The sequence below is a fragment of the Athene noctua genome, chromosome 10, assembly GCF_965140245.1.
Source record: "Athene noctua chromosome 10, bAthNoc1.hap1.1, whole genome shotgun sequence".
Classification (NCBI taxonomy): domain Eukaryota; kingdom Metazoa; phylum Chordata; class Aves; order Strigiformes; family Strigidae; genus Athene; species Athene noctua.
In genome coordinates, this window is record NC_134046.1 from 2,989,167 (window position 1) to 3,010,078 (window position 20,912).

General features: G+C 45.4%; 1 protein-coding gene across 6 annotated transcripts in view; it reads right to left on the reverse strand.

Annotated features, from left to right (window-relative positions):
- GRIP2 (glutamate receptor interacting protein 2) overlaps positions 1-20,912 on the reverse strand; it is a 289,298-nt gene that overhangs the window by 110,014 nt on the left and 158,372 nt on the right. Inside the window, exon 1 of one of the 6 annotated variants that reach the window (XM_074913845.1) lies at positions 4,660-4,738. The exons of the other annotated variants lie outside the window; for them this stretch is intronic. Within the exon in view, the coding sequence (XP_074769946.1) occupies positions 4,660-4,738 (79 nt within the window). Of the gene's footprint in view, positions 1-4,659; positions 4,739-20,912 lie in introns of those variants that run through there. 6 annotated transcript variants of the gene reach the window in all.

Consider the following 20,912-nt stretch of genomic DNA (forward strand, 5'->3'; position numbering starts at 1 on the left):
TAAGACAGTTCACACCAGAGCTTCCTGCACCACTGTATTGGTTAGGTTAGGATTAAGATGAAACAACATAACTTCCAGCTGAGCCTTGCACCCAGGACTACTCGATCAAATCCCTGGTAGATCACTGCCCACCCGTTTTCTGATGACGGGCATACAAAGGGCCTCATGCAGTGGCACCAGCAAAGTTTTACAGCTGGTGAGGACCTCAACGGGAAACATCGCGGCGGGCTTGTGCATCTGGATGTGTGCACCTGCATAGTGCAAGAGGGAGTAAGAGAATAACACAGCCCAAAGCAAGAGCAGCACAGGTTATTTGCTGTCAAGAGAATACTACCAAGAATATTTAGTTGGTATATGTTGGAAAGGACCTTGTAAGGACCTTGTAACTCTGGCTGAGCATGAAAAGGGGAATATAGAAGACAGCTGCAACGGGCCTGCCTGTGAGTTTAGGAATAGCCCACAAAATCCCCATCATAGGTTGCTGCATCAGCAAAGAAATGTGGGAGAAACCAGCAATACATTTAAGTGTAGTAAAACATACATACACACATATATACCTACGTACGTCTCTCCACAGAAACTTGTTACATACGTCTCTGTCACACTATGTCGCCACTGCATGTCACTGTTTAGACAAAACGACAAAGAAAGATTTGAGCAAGGTTTTAAAAGTTCTGCCCTGGATGAGGATAATGGAGGATGCCCTCATCAGTGTTGTGAGGGCAAAGCAAGGAATTTGCAATCTCTCAAGAAAAAAAAAAAAAATTAAAAAAAATCAGCACTTGCTCCTCACAATGTGGCTGCAGAAACTGTCTGAAAAACCCAACCCCAAGAACATCACCTGCTGCAGGGGGTTACACTTCAGGGCAGACAATGATTTCTAGCTGGGATATTTCCCAGGGCTAATCTGTAGAAAAACTGCTGTAACGGCTGCACAGTCCCACGCTGTTCAGGCCTGGCCCAGAGCCCTGCGAGGGCTCGCTCTGGAGAAGGGCACTCTCTGGGAGCTGCAATTTGGTCACTGGCCAAACCCCTTTTCTCAGCTCCACTGTTCTGATAGCTAATGTAGAGATTTTAATTTTTCTTTCCTGAGATATTCACTAATCTGAGTTCTGTAAAGTCTCCCTCCCCCATTCCCCCCTCCCCCCAATATACTGGTGCGAGATGGAGCAAGAACTCAAACTGACAGATGATTACGTAGCCCTAAAGACACTCACACACACCCCATGCAGAGCAGCTCCATGAATTAGCACTGAATCTCAGATCGGTCAAACTCAATGAGTGCTGACTGATGTAGCCTTTTAATTAATTTTTTTAAAAAAAAGAAAATTATAATACTGCCCAAACTACTGCAATACTTGATATAGACTGGAGAGTCAGCTTCTCCAGTCCCCCCACTCCCAGAGCCAGCCTCTTACAAAGCCTCTCCTCTACATTTTCTGATTTCAATTTCTGGAGTTGGAAAATCCAGTAAACCCAACTGTGCCATCTCCCTCCAAAACCCCTCTCCCACAGCAATCATTTGAAAGACAGGCTAATACTTACAGGTGAGACTTTCACATCAAAACACACCAAGTCTGCTTCAACACGCCTGCTTCCCAAAAGGCTTGGCTGTGTATCTCCCAATTAGCTCCGAGCCCAATACAGGCCACCAGCAGATGAAAGGCCTTTAGCAAACACACCAAACTGCTACTGAGTCTTCCCTGCCCAGCTTCTTACCCAGCCCTGTACTTGCAGCCACCTTGCTTCAACCCTTTTTACTTATATCCCAAAAATTTGGATGTCAACAGGTCAAGGGTAAGAGTGCTGTCTCTGGCTGGGACTTCCCCATGTTAGACATCCTACATCCTTCTTCCTATGACACACAAGGTCAGACAGTTGCACAAGGCACTCGAGGTCACTTAGGCTTTTTCTTTTAAAATTATTTTTTATTATTATTATTACTATTATTACTAACTACTACTATAACCAAAACAATGGTTAACATCCCTAGGATGCATGTTGGTCACCCTCCAGTCACTGACCACGCAAACCAGCATTCAGGTCCCAAGACCAAGCACTGAGTGGAGAAGTTGATCTTGGCAGCCTTGTCACCTCCCTTCCCAGCGAACAGGAATGGACACCATGGCAGTGCAATAGCTTAGCCCCAGCCTGTCCAGAGCCAGCATTAACCCATTCCAACAGAGACATTCTGAGCACAGTGTCTGTAGCCTAGTTTCCCTACCAGCAACAGCTTAATGGAAGAATCCAGTAATAGTTAAGAGTTCTCCCCTACCTACATACTCTAACTCTGATATCCAAGTAGAAACAGCAGACACAAAAATCCATCAAGGAATCCCTTTAGGACTTGAAAAGGACATGAACTGTAGAGATTTTCAAAGGAAATTCTGCTGCTGCAGTGCCCCACCATCAGGGGATCTCAATGAGAGCCACGCACCGAGTCCCTCCCTGAGGGATGTGTTTCTCATTAGAGAGATCACGGTCTCCCCTGGGCTTTGGCAGCCTCCAGAGCACATTCCTCTGGGGTCCCTGTTCTCCCTGATAGCAGCAACACACCATATTTTAACCCCTGTAAAGCAAAGATCAGGTCTACAGCCCAAAGATTTCTGGCCTCCCCAGGCAAATTTGCACGTGTAGTTGAACCACTGAGTGACCCAGGTGCAAGGTCAACACTCATTTATAATCCTTCAGTGAAGATTAAACTGCAGGCAGAGAGGAAGCAAGCGCTGCTGGCAGCGCATGGGAAGCTTGTTGTAGGAGCACGCAAAGGTGGATTAGTGTCCTCCAACAGCGTTATTTAGGAGGTGTTTGGGAGATCTAAGGTCCATAGGAAATGTGCTCATCCCAGGTTTCCTCCTGATCTGATCTCAAGTCCTCACTTGCATTATTTACGTGTTTTTACCCTCACTTTGTGACCTGGGGGAAAACTCTGGGGTGGGGGCTGGATAATGTCCACACACATTGCTTGGGAACAGCAAAGGATGAAGTGGTAATTGTCAGAAAATATGTGGAGAAAAAAAGAAAAAGAAAAAGAAAAAAAAAAGGAGACAAAATCACTGTGCTTTAGGCAGATACCTTAGGACTCTTTAAATAAAAAGACCCTTAATTTCTAGAGATTTCAAGAGAAGTCAAAGATTTGCTATCTTTAGGGGATCCAGATTTGGATGGACTGGGTTTACTAAGGACTATTTCTCTTGTACCACTGCTGTAAATTTTGATCCCTTGGCCTCATGGAGGTGTCTAGCATTCCCAATCATCAGCATGCAAAAGGCTTAGAAAACTACAAATAAACCTTCAGCTCACATTCAGCAACACAATACCTGTTAGAATAGCAGTCCAAGGCTCTGACCTCTTTGTAAATCCAAACTTCCCCGATACTCACCAGGAAACATCCCCCCCGTCCCTGTCTCTGGCTCCCACCCCAGAGGATGGGGACGACTGCAGTCCCTGCAGCAGCAGTCCTCAGTCCCCACCTCGCTGTACTTGAGCTAATTCCTCTGTCAGGAAGAGGATATGAACATGGAAAGCCTGTGTAATTTAAGTAAGTAGTAAAACATCCAGATGAAAAGATTATAGAGTACATTAAAACATAATTACGGCCAGTTAGGATGTTAAAGCACAAGGATAATAATTTTAGATCTCCAGAAGAGAGAGCAGTCTGGTTTGGCTTTCAGCACAACACGTGGCGGTCGTCCACAAGGATGACAGTAGAGACACCTTTATAAAGATAGAGGAACACTCAAAGGTATTTGGCAGGGGGCAGCTTCTTCCATTTTTTTTGTTAAAACCTGCATAGTTCATGTCATCTGTAAGCGTGACTCTTAAGGTTGTTTTTCTCAGCCTTAAGAACGGCAGGAACCAAAGGCTTAAGAGAAAACAAGAAAGATCAACAGGAAACAACCCACACCAGTGGACCGCTCACCACTGCACTGACTCATGTAAAGATTAGATACCAGGAGCAGTTTGCAATCCTTGTCAAGCAGGACGCATGGTCCCGCTGTTCCAGGGAAAAATAAAGCAAAATAAAAAAAATGATTTCTTAGGGATGACTCAGGTCCTCACAACAAGCTCCCATCTCACCAACAATTTGGTCACTTCAGAAGAAGCCGGTGTGTGCCATCACACTCACGGCACAACACCATCCCCAAAGCACTGCAGGTAGACCCAAGCAGGCAGCTTCCCACAGCGTTTTCCCACCAAGTCCCAGCTTCTGCAACGTGCTAAATTTTACCATGCTGCTGCCTTCAAAGCATCTAATCAGGGACATCACACTTCAGACACCCTTAGCCACAATAAATAAAGCTTAAAGCCATTGTTTTTAACAGGCAAGCCCCAGATCTGGTTACAGGAATAAGCCTCCAAAGGAAATGCACCCTTATATGAAAGCCTGTAACTAGGGAAGAGGACAGACACACCACCTCCTCTTCCTCTTCCCAACTCGAAAACACCACCACCAAGGGGACCGTAGATGTTTCCTTTCAATTAATGAACTATCAGCCACAAGATCTGCAAAGGAGCTTAAACATAAACCTCAGACATACATCTTCCAACCCACCCTGCTCCCTCTCAGGGAGATTTAAAGCAAAATAAAATAAAAACCCGATGAAAGGTTAATTAAGCTACAAAACAAATTAAGACTCCGATCAGCAGTACAATTACCTCGGAGTGCCCTCCACCGGAGGAAGGTCTGCAAGAAGTGCATGCCCTTTCTTCTCAGTCCCGGAGGAGGAGGCAGCATGAGCAGGATGGGGTCCGCTCCACCACTCGCTCACAAACACTCCGGCATCCCCAACCTCCTTCCAGCCCTGGCACTCCCTCGGTCCAGCCGTAGCGAAGTGCACCTGCTCTGCTCTGCTAATCACTGATGTGGAGTCTGGGGCTTCTCTCTCTCATTCTCTCTTCCTCTCCAAATAAGCAATTAGCATGAATAATTACAGCTCTGATAATAATACCCAGGCACCTTTGAGCAAGAGGGAAAAGACTGTAATTAACTCTTTCTTAGGGATCAGAGGAGGTTGAAACAGCGCAAGCCTAATTATCTTCTTCTGGGACGCCTCGTGGCTACTGAGAAGCTTTGGAAAGAGTGGGTGGCAGAGGTCAAGTACATCCTTTTGGAAACCTCTCCATCCAATCCGATTTTACGTGCCTGCTACCCAGGCAGTCAGATCATTAGACATGCAAATTTACACGAGGGGGAAAAGAACCCCCAGTTTCCCCGTTGTGTGCTTAATGGGCAACGGGTCGTCCACCCAGAGACCGCCTGCAGTATTATCCCTTGATGAATCTTTGGCCACTGAGGACTTTGGAGCCTCGTGTCGTGGCGATGTGCAGATCCTGTGTGCGATGCAGAGCCACAGCAGCAGGATGGTTGTTACCACTAACCCTGCCCAGGGCTCCGGAGACCTGACCCCAGGCTGGAGAGGGCACTGATGTCCCCCCTGCAACGGGCTCCTACCATAAACCAAGCGCAGATGCTCCCACCCCAGAGCTTTCTTCCCTCCCCATCCCCCAGGTCACAACATTAGGGGAAAAACACGTAAATAATGCAGGTGAGGACCTGAGATCAGATCAGGAGGAAAGCTGGGATCAGCATGTTTAATGTGCCTGTGCATCAAACTGGCTTTGTCCCTTTCCCAAAGCCTCTCCTGGCAGGCAGGTGGGACAGACATACGTGCACGTCCTGCTCCCGGTTCCTTCCAAGAAGAAAAACACGGTACATGCACCACCCCAAAAAGGAGTTCAGAGACTCAAACAACGGATGCAATAACTGCTCCACATTTCCCAAGGCACTCAAAGGGGGCCGGGGTTAGAAGGTTTCTGTAACGTGCTCGCTTCGTGATAACTGGAAAAAGTGATTAATAGAGTTATTATACAATCTTGGCGTGCTTTATTTCTATTGCAGTGTCTGGAGATGTTATTAGTGTGCTGCAGTGTAACAGTTGGGTACGCTGCCCTTCAAACACTTCAGTCTCTTATTAAAAGAGCACAGGTTTTGTTAACATCTCCTCTTTGTACTCTATTGACCTGAAATGTTTAAGAGTGGAAAAATTAGCGTGTTTATGAATCCTTATCACTAGCCTTAGAAAACCTGCTGAAATTTTTTTAGGTCTCCAAGCATTTAAGCATTAATTTTCATATTGCAAAGACTCTACATAATAATTCTTTTATTTATGAAGTCAAGGTACTCAGGGCACAGCAGAATATAATAAAGCGCATTAAAATACAATAAAATATTTATTTATATAATAATTTGAGAGATTTAATGATTTTGTAAGTGGGACTTTACCAAGATGTTGTATAGAATATGTATTTTATACACTCTTATTATGGAACTAATTTCTTGAAAAATGAGATGGGAAACTTATTCTTATAGACAGTCTGAATCCTACATGTTATTATGTATTTTAGCTTCCCTGTAACATGAATAGTTCCACAAGCATTAAATAGACTAAGCAACGGTATAAAGTGAAGCTTTATACTGTTGAAATGGCAATTATTAATAAATAATATGACCAATATGGCTCAATGGTTATGATACTGGGGTCTTAAAATGCTGTTTTGTTATGAAGAAGCTACACCTGGGATACCTACACTTATGATGTGACCCAAAGTAATTTCAAGAGTTGGCTGGGTTTGAAAAAGAAAAGGGCATTTTGGGCTTGAGTTTTATTTTTGCTATGATCTAAGTGCCAGGACAGTGAGTCCAGCGTTCACTCTGGATTGTTTCCAGCTTACGTATTACCCTCAGCATCTCCGACCCAAGCAGGTTATTTATGTGCTATTAATGGACACTGGAGGTGGAGACACACACTGTGATTCTCTGATCAGAAAGGAGACGTCATTCCCACAGGCTGGATCTGGCCCCAGGGACACTTGGCACCACAATGGTGACAGTGCCCATCATGCGGTGGTGGGCAGCCAGGGCTCACAGGGACCCCCCCGTCACGCACCTGGGAGGTGTCTGAGGTCTTGGGTCTGCATGTTGAAAATTTTATGGTGAGGGCATGTGGGCAGAGGCCAGGAACACACATGTCTCTACGCAACACATCCGCATAGGGAGCCCCAAAGATTTTGCACAGATTTACACCAAAGTACAGCTCTGGGAGGACAAGCAAAACATCCCCAAGGGGTCTGGCAGGGATGAGCCATTCAAAAATTATAACCTATGGGGAAACTGCAGCCCGAGCAACATTTGGAGACAGTAAATTGGTCTGCAGGTAGGGGCCTTAGCTTTAAAAACAGAGGCGTGGATGTTCAGAGGATTGAGGCTTTGTGGCTCTGTCATCTGGCTCAAAGTCTTAGAGCTGCTCTTTGATTAACACCTTTTGGTTACTACTGAGCTTCCTAAACAGCGAGTGAGTGATGCAGCCTGTGTAGTCTGCTCTATACACTCAGTACCAGCTGCCCTCGGGTGTTACTTTGCCAAAACTTCCAACGCTTTCAATTAACATGTAGCAAAACCACTCGTCATGATGTCTTCCCAACAAATAATTGCTCTCCCTGGCTCCTTTCCTCATCGTTGTGAGCTTCCGTTTAATTTATGGACCCCAATAAAACATAAAGAAACCCAGGCTAATGCTTCATCAATTTCCTAAGCATAAAGTCATCAGCTTTTCCAACACCTTTGGTAGGGAAGAGAGTTGGCACTTCACTGTTTTATGGACCTGAAGGAAGGGTGGCTTGTCCAGCAGCAGACAGGGACTTTGCAGCAGGGCAAAAGACAGGCTCATCCCCCAGGGCTGGGGCACAAGCATGGCCCCCCCACGGCGCTGTGTTTGCCCATCTCTTGACAGAACAGCTCACGACTGCTCAGGGCACCTGCCATGGAGGCTGAGATGAAAGGAGAAGGATGCAAACATCAGAAGAACCAGGCAGACTGAGACGTAAAGAAAATACAACTAATTCCTCGCTAATTATTCAGACCTCAGGCCTCGCCTTATCCAGCAGTTGGGGCTTCAAGCAGGAAGCACAGCCAAGGGTGCTCAGGGAGGGAAGAAGGTGCCTTCTGGAGCTGGGGGGGGCCACACCTGCCAGCCCTCCCTGGGCCACCGGTTGCACGTGGCCCATGGGCCCTGCAGCCCCAGAGGACAGACGATGGTTCAGTTGCAACAAGCACTCAGCTCACCCATTTCAAAACACGATCCCAGTAACAACAGCTACAGCACCCACTGGGCGCAACTTCACCCTACACCCATCCGCACACGCAAACACCCGACCACAGCGGCACACTTGGGAGTGACCCCCCACCTGCCCCACCATGGACACAAGCCCCTGATATGTGCAAGCAGGTGCCTGAGCCCTGGATGCAGAGAACTAGCAAACTTCTTTGCACATGTGGCCTTAGAGAGCAAAACAAGACAACAAGCAACACCCCTAAAACCAAACGGCTGAAGAAGCTACGCCTGAGTGATTACAAAAACTTGAACTGAAAGCTGTTCAAAAGGCATCCAGAAGAGAAAGGGAAGAGGGCTGCTAAGCCTGACTCCCTAAATAAAGTCTCTCTACTGACAAGCTCACCTCCAATATGCGATTCTTGTGTCTGACTGCACCTGGAGTCAATGCCAGCCCCCATCTGACGCCTCCCCATCCAGCAAGTACCCACTGGAGTAAGAGCCCATGTTTGGAGGGACAGGGCACTCGGGGACAGCTCTCCCTGCTGCTCCCCGCTGACGTTGGCACATGCAGTAGCTGGGACTCATGGTTGCCCGTGGGCAGAGCCCCGGTCCTTGCCCGGCTGCCGCGGCGGTGCCACGGGGCGAGCAGCAGCTCGGGTGGCTGACAGGCTCTTTAAGCATCGCAGCCCAGAACTCCTTCTCTGCACTTCGAGGTGGTGTGAAGGGCTTGCAGGGAAAAGCAAAGAACTGTGAATCTCAGCAGAAATGGGGGCTGTGCTATTATACCCCAGTATCGAGGGAGAGGACTGAATAATTAATCACAAAAGCAACTGAGTGTTAACAAGCCGAGCAGGATCAAACCGCATGAAAGATGCAAAGCTACCCCAACCCTCTTCGGTGTGCTGACAAGCCTCATTTTAATAACTCAACTACCAGAGCCGAGAGGATATGCTACAAATAAATAAATGGATCCCAGCCCTCGATGATTTGGGCTTGTGCTGGAGATGGGCTTGACATCTCCTTTGCCAGCACGCATGGAACTCATTCAGAGAAATGCTTTGCATGGGAGAGAACTGGGAGAGCAAGGTGTCCTGTCCGGGTGGTCACGGCAAGCCCAAGCAGGCAGGCAGGTGTCTTCTTTATGCTCTCTTTATGGCTTTAAGGGAAGAGGAGACATGCATATGGAATGGAAAAAGCAAACAAATAATGCTGCTTTGGTGCCAGCCCTAAATAGCAGAGTCTGACTATGCAGAATTGAGCAGCAGTGTCCAGTAAACAGGAGCCAGCAGGGATGTGCCCGAGATGGGAAGGGAACTACATGAACATGCCTAATGACTCTCCTGGATGCTCTATCGAGTCAGCCATGCTGAGGACAGAGATTTCAATCATTCACGTTTTGTATTACCCTGCACACGGTATATCCCCGCACAGGCTACAGGGCTATAATATACTACTAATACTAACACACAACTACTATAATACAATTTAGGCAGTACCAGCATTAAACACATGCCTCCCCAGCACACCACACACAGCCAACCCAGCGCAGATGCTGTGCTACACCAGCTTGGGATGGAAATCTTCAGTACTAACATTCACATCACAGTCCCTTGACCTATTTTCATCAGGCTTTTTCCATCCTATGGTGAGAAAGGGTTGTGCCAACTAGGGTGAAAAAGACCGTTTGGACTCCATTGTGTCAAGAGCTACAGCAAAAAGACCTCTAAATAATTACATCTTCTGCTTATACAGTGCCACAGCTTTCAAAAGGGCTTTGAGAAGTTAAACTGATAGGCAGGCAAGAGGCAGAGTTCTGCAATCCATCACTCAGATGCTACAATCTGAAGGGAAAGTAATGGCCCAAAAGGAAAATACAGGATTTAGGGGTATTTGCACACTCAGGGCAGGATATGTGCACATACCACCTTCAGGGATCCTCTCCAGGAGTTTGTTCCAGCTCTAGTATCTTTATCCTCTAAAGTCTACATAGGCCGATTCCTGTGCAGCTCAGTGCGGGATGATGTTTCAAAGAAGAGAGTGAGATGAGCTCTTCTAAAGCATCTGTGTGATTGCAGGGCACCAGCCTCATGAAGAGACCCATGTGCTGAAGTCAGAACGATACTTCTGAAAAATCCCTGTAATAAAACACAAAGCCCTCTCTCCTCCACCATGACATCAAGATCACAAACCTTGGTTAAATTAAGGAAAGTCATAACCTAAAACAATATTAACGCTTATTGCATTTCCAATCTCCAGGCATTATTTCATAATACTCTGTGCACCAAAACACCCATATTATCTTTAATCCTGTGTGTTTTATCCGAAAAACACAACAGACTCTGAAATTACCTCCTCTGCCTGCATCTCTTACTAAGACTGGAAGAGTACAAAAAGAATTTTGCAGGCTTCTCCTCCAAGGCATGAAAGCCACAAGACACCAACAGGGTGAAGATCTACTCGGCACAAGAACCCTGCAGACAACGGGATGCTGCAAGACATGTTATCAGCTGTGAAAGACGATATCATGGCACAGGTCGGGACAGAGAGCTGAGATGGTCAGCAATTCAGAATTTACTTAGACACTTGCTGGCTAGGAGAGGCTGCAACACTTTAATGATAGATGGGCTGAATATTTTGCATTTCTGTGCATAAAACCTCACTCAGCTGGAATGAGGTTGTGTCCCTTGCGGTACATGATTTACTTTAAAATCTCCCCCGCTTCTCAGCATGGCTTTCATGTCATCCCCCCCATTTAGATAGCAGAGGCATATGTATGTGTGAGGATAGACAGGAGGGAGAAATATCTTTTTTAAACATTCATTGAGCTGGAAGTGTGGAAGATGGCAGCATACGAAGGGTTCAACTGATGTGGAAATGCAGCTCTTTGAAAAGAAGGAATTGAACACCAAAACTGGTTCAGTGCAGCTAAATTGGTCCCCTAAGGGCCACTGGTAACAGAAACCTTCAGTCCACATAAGAACAAGTGAAATATTCAGCAAACAGCATTTGATGCTTATGTGCAGGGGAAAAAGTGGTGCAATTGTTGGAAAATGAAAATATCATGTTACCCTAAGCTACAATAGAAGTGGCAGATAAAGGGGTTTTTTTGGAAAATACTCTGGGTGCAGCAGGGTTCTGGCAGCCCGGCGTTGGTAACTCCAACACCTCCCAAAAAACCCATGGTTAAAGCCAGCGATGGAGATTGTCCCACTGGTCCCATCACACCAACCCACTGGTCAGACTGGTCATGCTGGGCTCCCTCCAGGCACCACAGACCTAAGCCCCATTCCTTACGGTGGGGAGATTCTCAGGATGGACCTGAAATGGGCCCCTAAGGAGTGACCACAGAGGATCCAGGCTCTGACCCACGCAGGAGTGGGACATGCATGAAGAAACTTCCTCCTATGACCTAAGGCCGCCTCTGGAGACCTGCCGCTTTGACAGGATTTCCCAGGCCCCTTTGGAGAAAAGGCAGTGTTGGATGGACAACCTTACTTAGGCCCAGCTCAATACTTTAAGGCTTCAAAAGGCCCAAGCCAAATTATGGGTGTCTGATACAGAATTTGCCAAGAAGCCCCTAAAGAAAACAGGTCTTGGAGCGAATCCCAGGCCAATGCAGTCACAGCATCCTTGAATTCAGTACCACGAAACAAGTTCACACCAGCCACCTGATTTTATGTCCCCATCCACTTCCCAGGTTTTGTTCATCTGAATCTTCTTGGATCCAAACACTCCACCCCAGGGCACCTGGGGCCTGCTCCTGTCTCCACAGACAGACATGTGAGCCACGTACGCTCCAAAAAGCAGCTTCTCAACACCCCCACCCCGCATGAAGCAGAACTGTGCAACATGACCGCAAGACAAACACAACAATGGGCTTTGTTTTCCACTAGTAACATCTCCAGGTCTCTTCATGTGTACCCCCAAGAGCTTTTAAAGGCTGATGATATTCAGCCCTTGGGTTGAACATCTGATGCCGAGAAGCGCGAAAGGGACCAGGCTCTTGTTCTCTCATTGGGTATGGCCCTATGCAGTGCAGGGAGCACGAGCCCAAGACCGCAGCGAATCCATCTGTGTTCACCAACATTATGCTGCAGGGTCAGGGGCTGTGAGGGGCTTACTTCACCCCCTGAGGTTCCCAAAATCAGAGTGGACCTGGCCACTGAGGCTTTCACCATCAGCACATCCGTACTGCTTGCAACCTGAAACCAGCCTACTCCACTGCGCCAAATGGTACCACCTTAGCTAGACAGACACACAGACAAAGCCTGAATTTACTCAACAAAACCTCAGCTCTTGGCTGTTTTCCAAGAAAAATATATCAGAAACATTACAGTCATTTTAATTTATCCTGGGAGGGATGTTAGAATTGCCTTTTGTCATTCAAATCAGTCTGTTTTATGCCCTATCTGTATTTATTTGGATTTTTTTTTTCCAGAAAGAAATGTATAAACGGGGGTGCTCTAGTACCTGATTTTTTGAGTCATTTTAATATCTATTATTACGATCATTTCTTGAAGACAAAACTGTAAGCAATAGCTCTTTCCAGGGCAGGAAGGGAGTCCATCAAAAAACAGAAGAATAAATTCAAAGAAAATATGTAAGAAATGAACTGCTCAGGGAAGTAACACTTGCTTTATGGGAGGAACACAGGCACTGTATTATTACTATTTAAATTCCTTGCTTTCTGAAAACGTCTCATTTTTTTTAACATTCAGCTATGTACCATAGAAACGAAAAGGAGTTATTTCTTCCTGCTTTACCAATCTGGGATGATTTTGTCAAAGAAAAGACCTTGCCAGTATCTCTAGGATATAAGACCATAGGTGTTGCTAATATATGGGGACAGTGGTTGGTAAGTAAACTAAGTAGCCACTATTTTATTTTCCAGCCGGGATCACTGAACAGATATTGGATAAACCGATGCTCAGCCTTGGAGCCCTCACTTAGAGGCAGAGGAAGAATTACTTCAGGAAGAGAGACCTGTGTTATTGGATTCATATCTCTATGTGCATTTCTTGTCGCACTGGCAGCAGATCTGAGGGGGGAAGTATTTTTGTGTCTTGCAAAAACGGATTTTTTTTTTTTTTTTCCTGTGATGATACAGAGGCTGTACATATCATAACTGATAACCTAAAATAACTTGAGATGCCAATTCCAGCTCCAGATCTAAATCAGGCACATCGGGGATATGAGCTGGGATCTCTCTGCTCATGTGAATGTCCTGACCACACAGTCATTGCCTGTTTCTCAGGAAAATGTCTCTTTCTATTTAGTCTGACTGTGGTTAGAAAGCTCATCCTGGACTCAGGAAGGAGTTTCTAATGGCAGATATATCAGAACTCTACAGATCTCATGAATGTCTGGGTTCTGACTCTCCTTTTAACTAAAAAACTCCCAAGTACCTCCATTTCTTAGACCACTCACATGGGCTGCAATAGACCTGGGAAGAAATTAAACAGGGAGGAAGATTCTGACTTCCTCACTGCCAGTTACATTCCTGATTTCCCAAAACTTTAAAAAATATTCAAAGTTATTTTAAGCAAACAAGATATAAGAAAGCAGAGAGAGGGGAAAAAAAAAAAATAAACTCAAGAGTTATGTGCAAAGCCTTTGACTGAAAAAGGATGATACTTCCTCTTGGTTACGTGCCAGTCAGCAGCGAAAAGGCTACATCTTCTCATAGAAAAAGCTGAGTCTCTAGTAAACTTCATGCTTAGGCTGAGGTACCTTGGTGAAAAGTGTGCTCTCACACAGATATCTCAGCAAGTATTGGTTTTTAATCACCTTTTTTTTTTTTTTTTTTCCCCTTTGGCCCCAGTGCAGTGGATGCTGATCTATCCAAGGCAGTAGTCACAGCAAGAGCAATTGTATGAACCAAACTGCTGCAAGATTCTGGACAAACGTCCAAAGCACTTGTTTTCTGCTCAGGCATGTTTTCTCAGTGGAAAAAAGAGTGTGTATGAGGAGAAAACATTATCTCATGACTGTTCCTCTACAGTCCAATGCACTCAGATGAGAAGGGGCGTATTGGCTGTGAAGATAGACCATTTATCTGAAAAGGCAGTTAGTTTCCATTTGGTTTTGTGTTTCCTGAAATAGATTGTAAAAAAGGAAATGCAGACAGATGTCTTGGGGATTGATAAAATATGTGGCGATTTTGTAACAACCCTTCCCCTGCATCCTCCCACTATCAGTTATCAAGTCCTGAATTACAGACTGCTGTTGATTTCCACAGCTTTGTGTGATTAGTCTGGCTATACTCCGTAAAAGCAAAAGAGCAAGAAGGAGAGAGAGAAAAGGAAGCTGCTCACAAAAAACTAGGTTAAATAACGCTAAGGATCCTAGTGAAACCAAGAAGAGGAGAACAGTTCAGCACCTGGCTGCCAGCCTGGGCAAGGACACAGCCCCAACTCCAGTGTGTCAGACCCCCAGAGCCTCAGATGCAAAATGTGCTCAGAGAAGAGTTTTTATAAAGCCTTATTAAAAGAAAACAATGGAAAAAATTTTTTTCAAGAACTTAGACCTGAGGATGGTGCACACAGTGCTATTTTCCTTCACCTGAGTATGGTGGGATGCAATTAGCTCAATACAACAGAGACCAAAGTGAGTGGAGGGATCCTGTCCAGAGCCCATCCTGACACACTCTGCAAGGAGACAGATCACTCCTTTTACCCAAGCTAAGTGAGCCAGCAAAACGGATCGGGGAGGGAATGGAAAGCTAGAGAAGCGCTTCTTGTTATTGGTTAACCGCTGCATTAGGAGAGCAGCTGGTGACCACCAGATTTGTTGGAACTAATTGAAAAATGACCCTAATTTCAGCCTACAGCAAGAGCCAATATTGTTTAGCTTTCTGTTTGTATCTGTAACTCATAAAAACATCATTTTTTGGTCAGATTACAAAAATATAAAATACAGACTTTTATACCTTGCTAATATCTACAGCCTTATCATCATCTCAGGACTCCACCAGAGGCCGAACGCTGAAACCTCACTTCACGTTACTTTTGTCCTCTTACTCCTCTGCAATGCACCATTACAATATTTTGCTAGTTAATAAAGCCATTTCATTTCATCCATTGCCATCCAAAGTAATTCCATCAAAGTATGAGATGAAAACCTAGTTCCTTACCAGGTATTTACACTTAGAGAGAACAGAAAGCCTAGATCTGCCAGGAAGGACATAAAACATCCCATACTAGTAACATCAGTCTATAGATAGTTCCTGCCTTTCTAGCTCCTGATTTTTGGGTATCTTTTTTAAAAATTTTTTGTAGGTGACTATAGCAGAAAGAATTTGAGGAAAAAAATATTCATTTTTACTAATGCAGGCTTATAATTTTGTCTAGTTGCTTCAGATTTCACACTGGAGGCGCAAAGGAGCCTGGTGGGAGCGCTGGATTTTAAGACTTTCACAAAGAAGGAGAACAGCTTTATACAAAATTTACTGGAGGTGCTGTCCTGGTTTTGGCTGGGATAGAGCTAATTGGGTTTGGGGTTTTTCCTTCCTTCTTAGTAGCTAGAACAGTGCTGTGCTTTGGATTCAGTGTGGGATTTGATATGAGAAGAATGTTGTTAATGCACTGATGGTTTTAGCTGTTGCTGAGAGATCAAGGACATTTCAACTTCTCCTGTCCTGCTAGTACACAGGTACACAAGAACCTGGGGCGGGGGGAACAGAGCCAAAACAACGGACCCAAATTGGCCAGTGGAATGTTCCATATTGTCTAACGTCACGCTCAGGATATAGATAAGGGTTGATTGGGAAGCACCGCTCAGGTTTTCTGGATGGTGGTTTCAGGATTCTCTCTTCTCTGGGATCGGGCTGGGCATCAGTCAGTGGGTGTGAACCATCACACTGTGCGTTACTAATTTGTATTTTCTATTATTACTATTATTTTTTTTATTTTATTTCAATTATTAAATTGTTTTTATCTCAACCTAAGAGTCTCCTCACAAGAACAGTTAAATGTCAAACCACAATATCATCTGAATTTGCATTTCTTTCTTTCACATACTCTACACATTGGCCAGTGGTGACCTCGTGGACCTAACAGCTTTCCATATTCAAGGCCTGATTTTTCTCTATATAACGACACAGATTAAATGTCATCTGAGTCAAGGAAATTTTTCTTCATTCTCCAGAAGGCCTGGCTGATCCTTTGAGCCAGAGATGCAAATCAGCAGCACTTCCCAGCCTCAGGGGCTACCCATGCATCACCCCGACATGCCCTTATGCCAGGGGACACAGGGGGCAGAGAGTGATGTTCGAGGCCCTGCATCCCATGGGACAAACCCACCCACTTAAAACAATCCTTGATCGATAACAGGATCTACAACAGCTTTCAAGATCTCCTGGCAATACAGCAGCAAACGACTTCCCGCACGCCATGCCCCATTCATATTTCTAAGTCAAGAAAAGACAAGCATAAGAACAAATTTATGACGAGGCTACAGTCAGTACTATTAAAATTACTCCTCAGGATTGCTTTTGAAGGTCTTGATTCCATCATCCAGGCTGCCCACTGCTGCAGCACTGCATCCCTTCGCAGGGAGCCCATCGACTGGAGCCACAGCAAATGGTCCCAATGGCATCAGTGTGGCCTCTACGTCAACCTCCTTGTTCTCCTGTCAAGTTCTGCCTTTAATTTGCAAGGCTGTCTATCATGCACAATCCAGGATCAATAAAAAACCCCACTGCCCAAGGACAGAGGAAGGATGTGCCTGGAGGTGAGTTATGAGAGACCTGAAGGGTGGAAAGGACTAAGACGAAGACAAGTATAAAGTCAAAATCAGTGCTCAGAAGGAGTCAGGTCCTCCTGTCCTCCCTCCCACCTTTAGCTTAGCATTAAATCACAGTCTGCCCACCTAGAACAGGCAACCATTTATCTTTTGGGGCTGTAAAACCCAGGTTTTCACATTTCCTCCTCGCCACCACAAGAGATGGAAACGTTGTCTCCCCACATCCAATGACCCCAGCGGTTAAAACCCCAAGAACATCACACGGCTCTTAATTAAACAGCAAAATCCGGTGATGGAGAGTGGGAATTGGGATGCAGGTCTGTCCTCCCAGTGCCACCCCATGAGACGGTGCAGCAGTCCTGCTTCAGCAGCAAGGGGATGGGTTGTCTTTGCAAGGGGTTCTCCACATCATTTGGGAACTGTAAGTCACTCCTTGCCAACAAGAGCTGCGGTCTTGTGCCATTTACTCACCACAGTAATAGCACGTACAGATCACTCCCTCAGCTCACAAACACTAGAGAGAGTGTCAGAACCCCAACAACTAGTCTTATTTATTTTTAAAAAAATAATAATCCATTATGTATGCATTCCCTGGGGAAAGAAGAAACTACCTTTCTTCTGATTCTGAAAGCCTTTTCTGATGAAAATACTCATCTTGACTGAAAAAAAAAAAAAAAAAGAAGTTTAGAGACAAGCCATTCAACCAAAAAGTTCTTGGTTGGGATAAAGGGGGAAAAAAAGCTGAATAATTGGATTTTCCCAGTTAGTGAGATGTTTAAAGAAACAGAGATATGTGGGTGGGATGTTTTTGTGTCTTGGGCATCAAGAACAGCTTTCCAAGTCTGTCTAGGCTCCTAGCTTCTACTGGAATTAAGGTGGTGTTAATTCCTAGCTACTTTTAGAAATCTCCCTCCCAATTCTTGAAACTGCTGGTCATCAGGAGATGGTGGGAAATGCCTTTGTGCAAGGCACAGAAACCCCTCTGCCAGCTTCACAGAGCTTTGCTGGAAACACCTCTTTCGCCTGCAAGTCCATTTGTCTCACCAAGAGGCTGTGAAATCAAAACAGATCAGGCAGTGAAAATATTTAGGGAGCTTGGGTATTTTTCTCTTCAGTTTTTTTGGTTTGTTTGGTTTGGTTTTTTTCAATAAGCAGCTATCTATACCTTTAGCCACCTAAATACCAGCCACTTCTTGGAAAACCCTATCCCCACCATACATAAAGGAATCAGGTTAGTCTAAAAAAGCTAACTTTTCATTTTGCTGCGGCTCTGCCAGCACTGTTCCAACGCTGACCCACAGTGTTGTCTTCCTGTTCCCATCCCAGGGCTCTCTCGAGCGTTGCCAGCACACATTAAGACTGACATGCCCCAGTGCCTGCTTTTGCCATCCTGGGCTTTTCCTAAGAGTCTCAAATAGGACAGCTGGGATAGTTGTTGGAGAAAAACTAAGTGCCCATGAAAACCCCCAGCACACACAAATTACTAATCCCAATAACATAAATGGAAGAGACACCACCCCCCCCCCCTTTTTCTAGCTTTAATAATCAAAACAACACCCCACATGGCTTTAAATGCAAACCAGAAAGGATGCACAGGCATGCGCAAGAAGAACAAGGAATTCACCCCTTTTTTATAGTAGCTTACAGCTAGGCACAACAAATTTTCCAGCCCACTCCAGAAAGAGCCCAGACTCACTGTGCATGGCAGCAAAGGGACACATGCCCGTCGCATGGGCCAGTGGAACTGCACTGGAGTGATGTACTCACAGCAAGGCACGGGGGGCTTTCATTCCTGTTGCAACCAAAGCACAGGTGTGGGATCTGGGTAGGATTTGCCCTCGGGATACCAACACATGTCCACCTTTCCAGCAGAAAGGGTTAATGCCACCATGGACACGCTGTCTTGCACACCAGCTTCCCTGCAAGGATTTATCACCTGCCTCTGGGCTGCAAGGGCCCTTTTTCATTCAATTACCCCCCTAAGAGACCAATATCCTCTCTGCCGCTGGAGCCCAGAGGAAGATGAGGGATGAGCTGTGGCCAAAGGAGCCGCACAGTGCTGACAGCAGGTGAGAGTCACCTGGGATGCTATGGGATCAGGCTGAAAAATGGGCTTCATTAGGAGACATAAATAAAACATGCCAAATCATAAGTTATTAATGAGTTACAGAAAGGGCTGAAGCGTAGCCACGCTGACAGAAGAGGAATCACAGCTGTTGCCAGCTCAGTGGTTTGGGCTTTTCTGTGTTCACCAGTGCCCGGCTTTCAAAGCTGCAAAAGGAACAACCCCATAAATATTCACTGCAGCAGCCTCCGAGATGTCTTCCACTATGAAACATGCAGGTGAGGACAAATCCTAGGAGGCAAACATCATCTTAAAGAAAAGGTGGCCAAGCGAGGGATACTGTGCTCAGCCTTAGGTTTCCGAGACCATGGGATCAACCTCTGCGCCATGGCTGCATGCTGGGGAGAAGTCTGATGTCTCTGTGCGCTGGTTGCCCATCTACTAAATAAAAACTGCTTTGTTTTACTGGCTAGTGGAGGCCTGGAGGATAAATGCAGTAATAGACTGCTGCCTTCTCCAGGAATAGATGCTCCATAGGACTTTCCACTCTTAACACTTTGCTGTGCAGTGCCCTGGACTTGACATCACACCACAGGATGGAAAGTTTACCTGCTTACCCCACTTATTTTCTTTTTTTTTTTCCCCTTGTCAGCAAGACATCCAAAACACTTCTTGTTTATCTGCAGGAAGCAAATCTTTCGGTAACAGAAATCCAGTCACAGAAATGCTCCCTGCTCTGAAACACAGCCAGGATGCTTCATGGTGAGATATTCCTGTACAACAAACAAGGCGACATGGCATGAGACCTTGTTCCCAATTGCTGGGATTAATTTCCATGACACAGTTCACAACAAAAACATGGAAATAAAACCGAACATCTTTCTACAGCAAACAGGATGCAGGAACTTCTGTCTAAAGGACAAGTCAGGACACCTACTAGTACAAACATGATATCTTTGAAAACCTGGATTTCAGTATAAAAGCTGCCATGCTAAAACTGACAATTTTATAGCAAGTCTCAAGCTACTTAAGAGTTTTTCTGAACAGATTCTTCTAGTCAGTTTTCAGAGTGTTTTTTCTTTGCTTACTTATTTTCTCCGTTCCCATTCAGACACAAGAGAGGAAGAACAAAAAGGAAAAGGAAGCACCTAGTCCAACCAAAAAAGAAAAAAAAGGTAGTAAACATGATTTGGTGGAGCTTAAAAGGCTGAAAAACACAGAGGAAAGCAGTACGTGTATTTTCTTTTACAAATTTTGATGTCTAGCATGTTCCAAATGACAGCTTTTGACAAAGGAACAGCAAAATGACTTTTATTACTCTGGCATCACTCACCCCACACACTGGGAAGAATTAGAGTGGACAAAAATAAACATGCTCTAAGTTTGAGATCTCAAACCAAGGAACCAAGCTGCTTCTTCTGCCGCAGCAGGGGGGTCTAGGCCTCTCAGTGTGTGCTGCTGGTGGGGCTCAGGCAGCTCCTGGTCTCACCAGCTCTTGCAGAGAATTCACTTACCTTGGGCTGCGGGCTTTGGGAAGCAGAAGAAATAGTGAGGGCACCTTTAAATTGCCTCATTTGCTACTTTTCAGGCCGACACATGTATTTGGTTAATGATTTAGGATCTCCACCGCTTCTGTTTACTTATTTATAAAATACAGTTGATTTGCTGCAGTAATTGGAGGCTAGCAGGGAAGCCAACCACCACTCTCCAAATAGTCCAATTTGAGCTCAGCTGAACATCAGACACAGCCGTACAGAAATCACGGCAGCGGGATGCACAGCAGTACCAAAGGCATGGGGGGCAGCGACCCCTCACACAGACATTTGCTACGTGACATCCACAGAATTTGCCACTGTCATCACTAATATGGAGGAAAGTTTAACTATTGTATTGGACAAGGGACTGTTTTTCCCTGGGGTTTTCAACAGCGCCTTCTGTGGAGGATCAAGGGACCTTGAAGAGGAGAGAGGAGCCCTATGGCTGTATGAGCC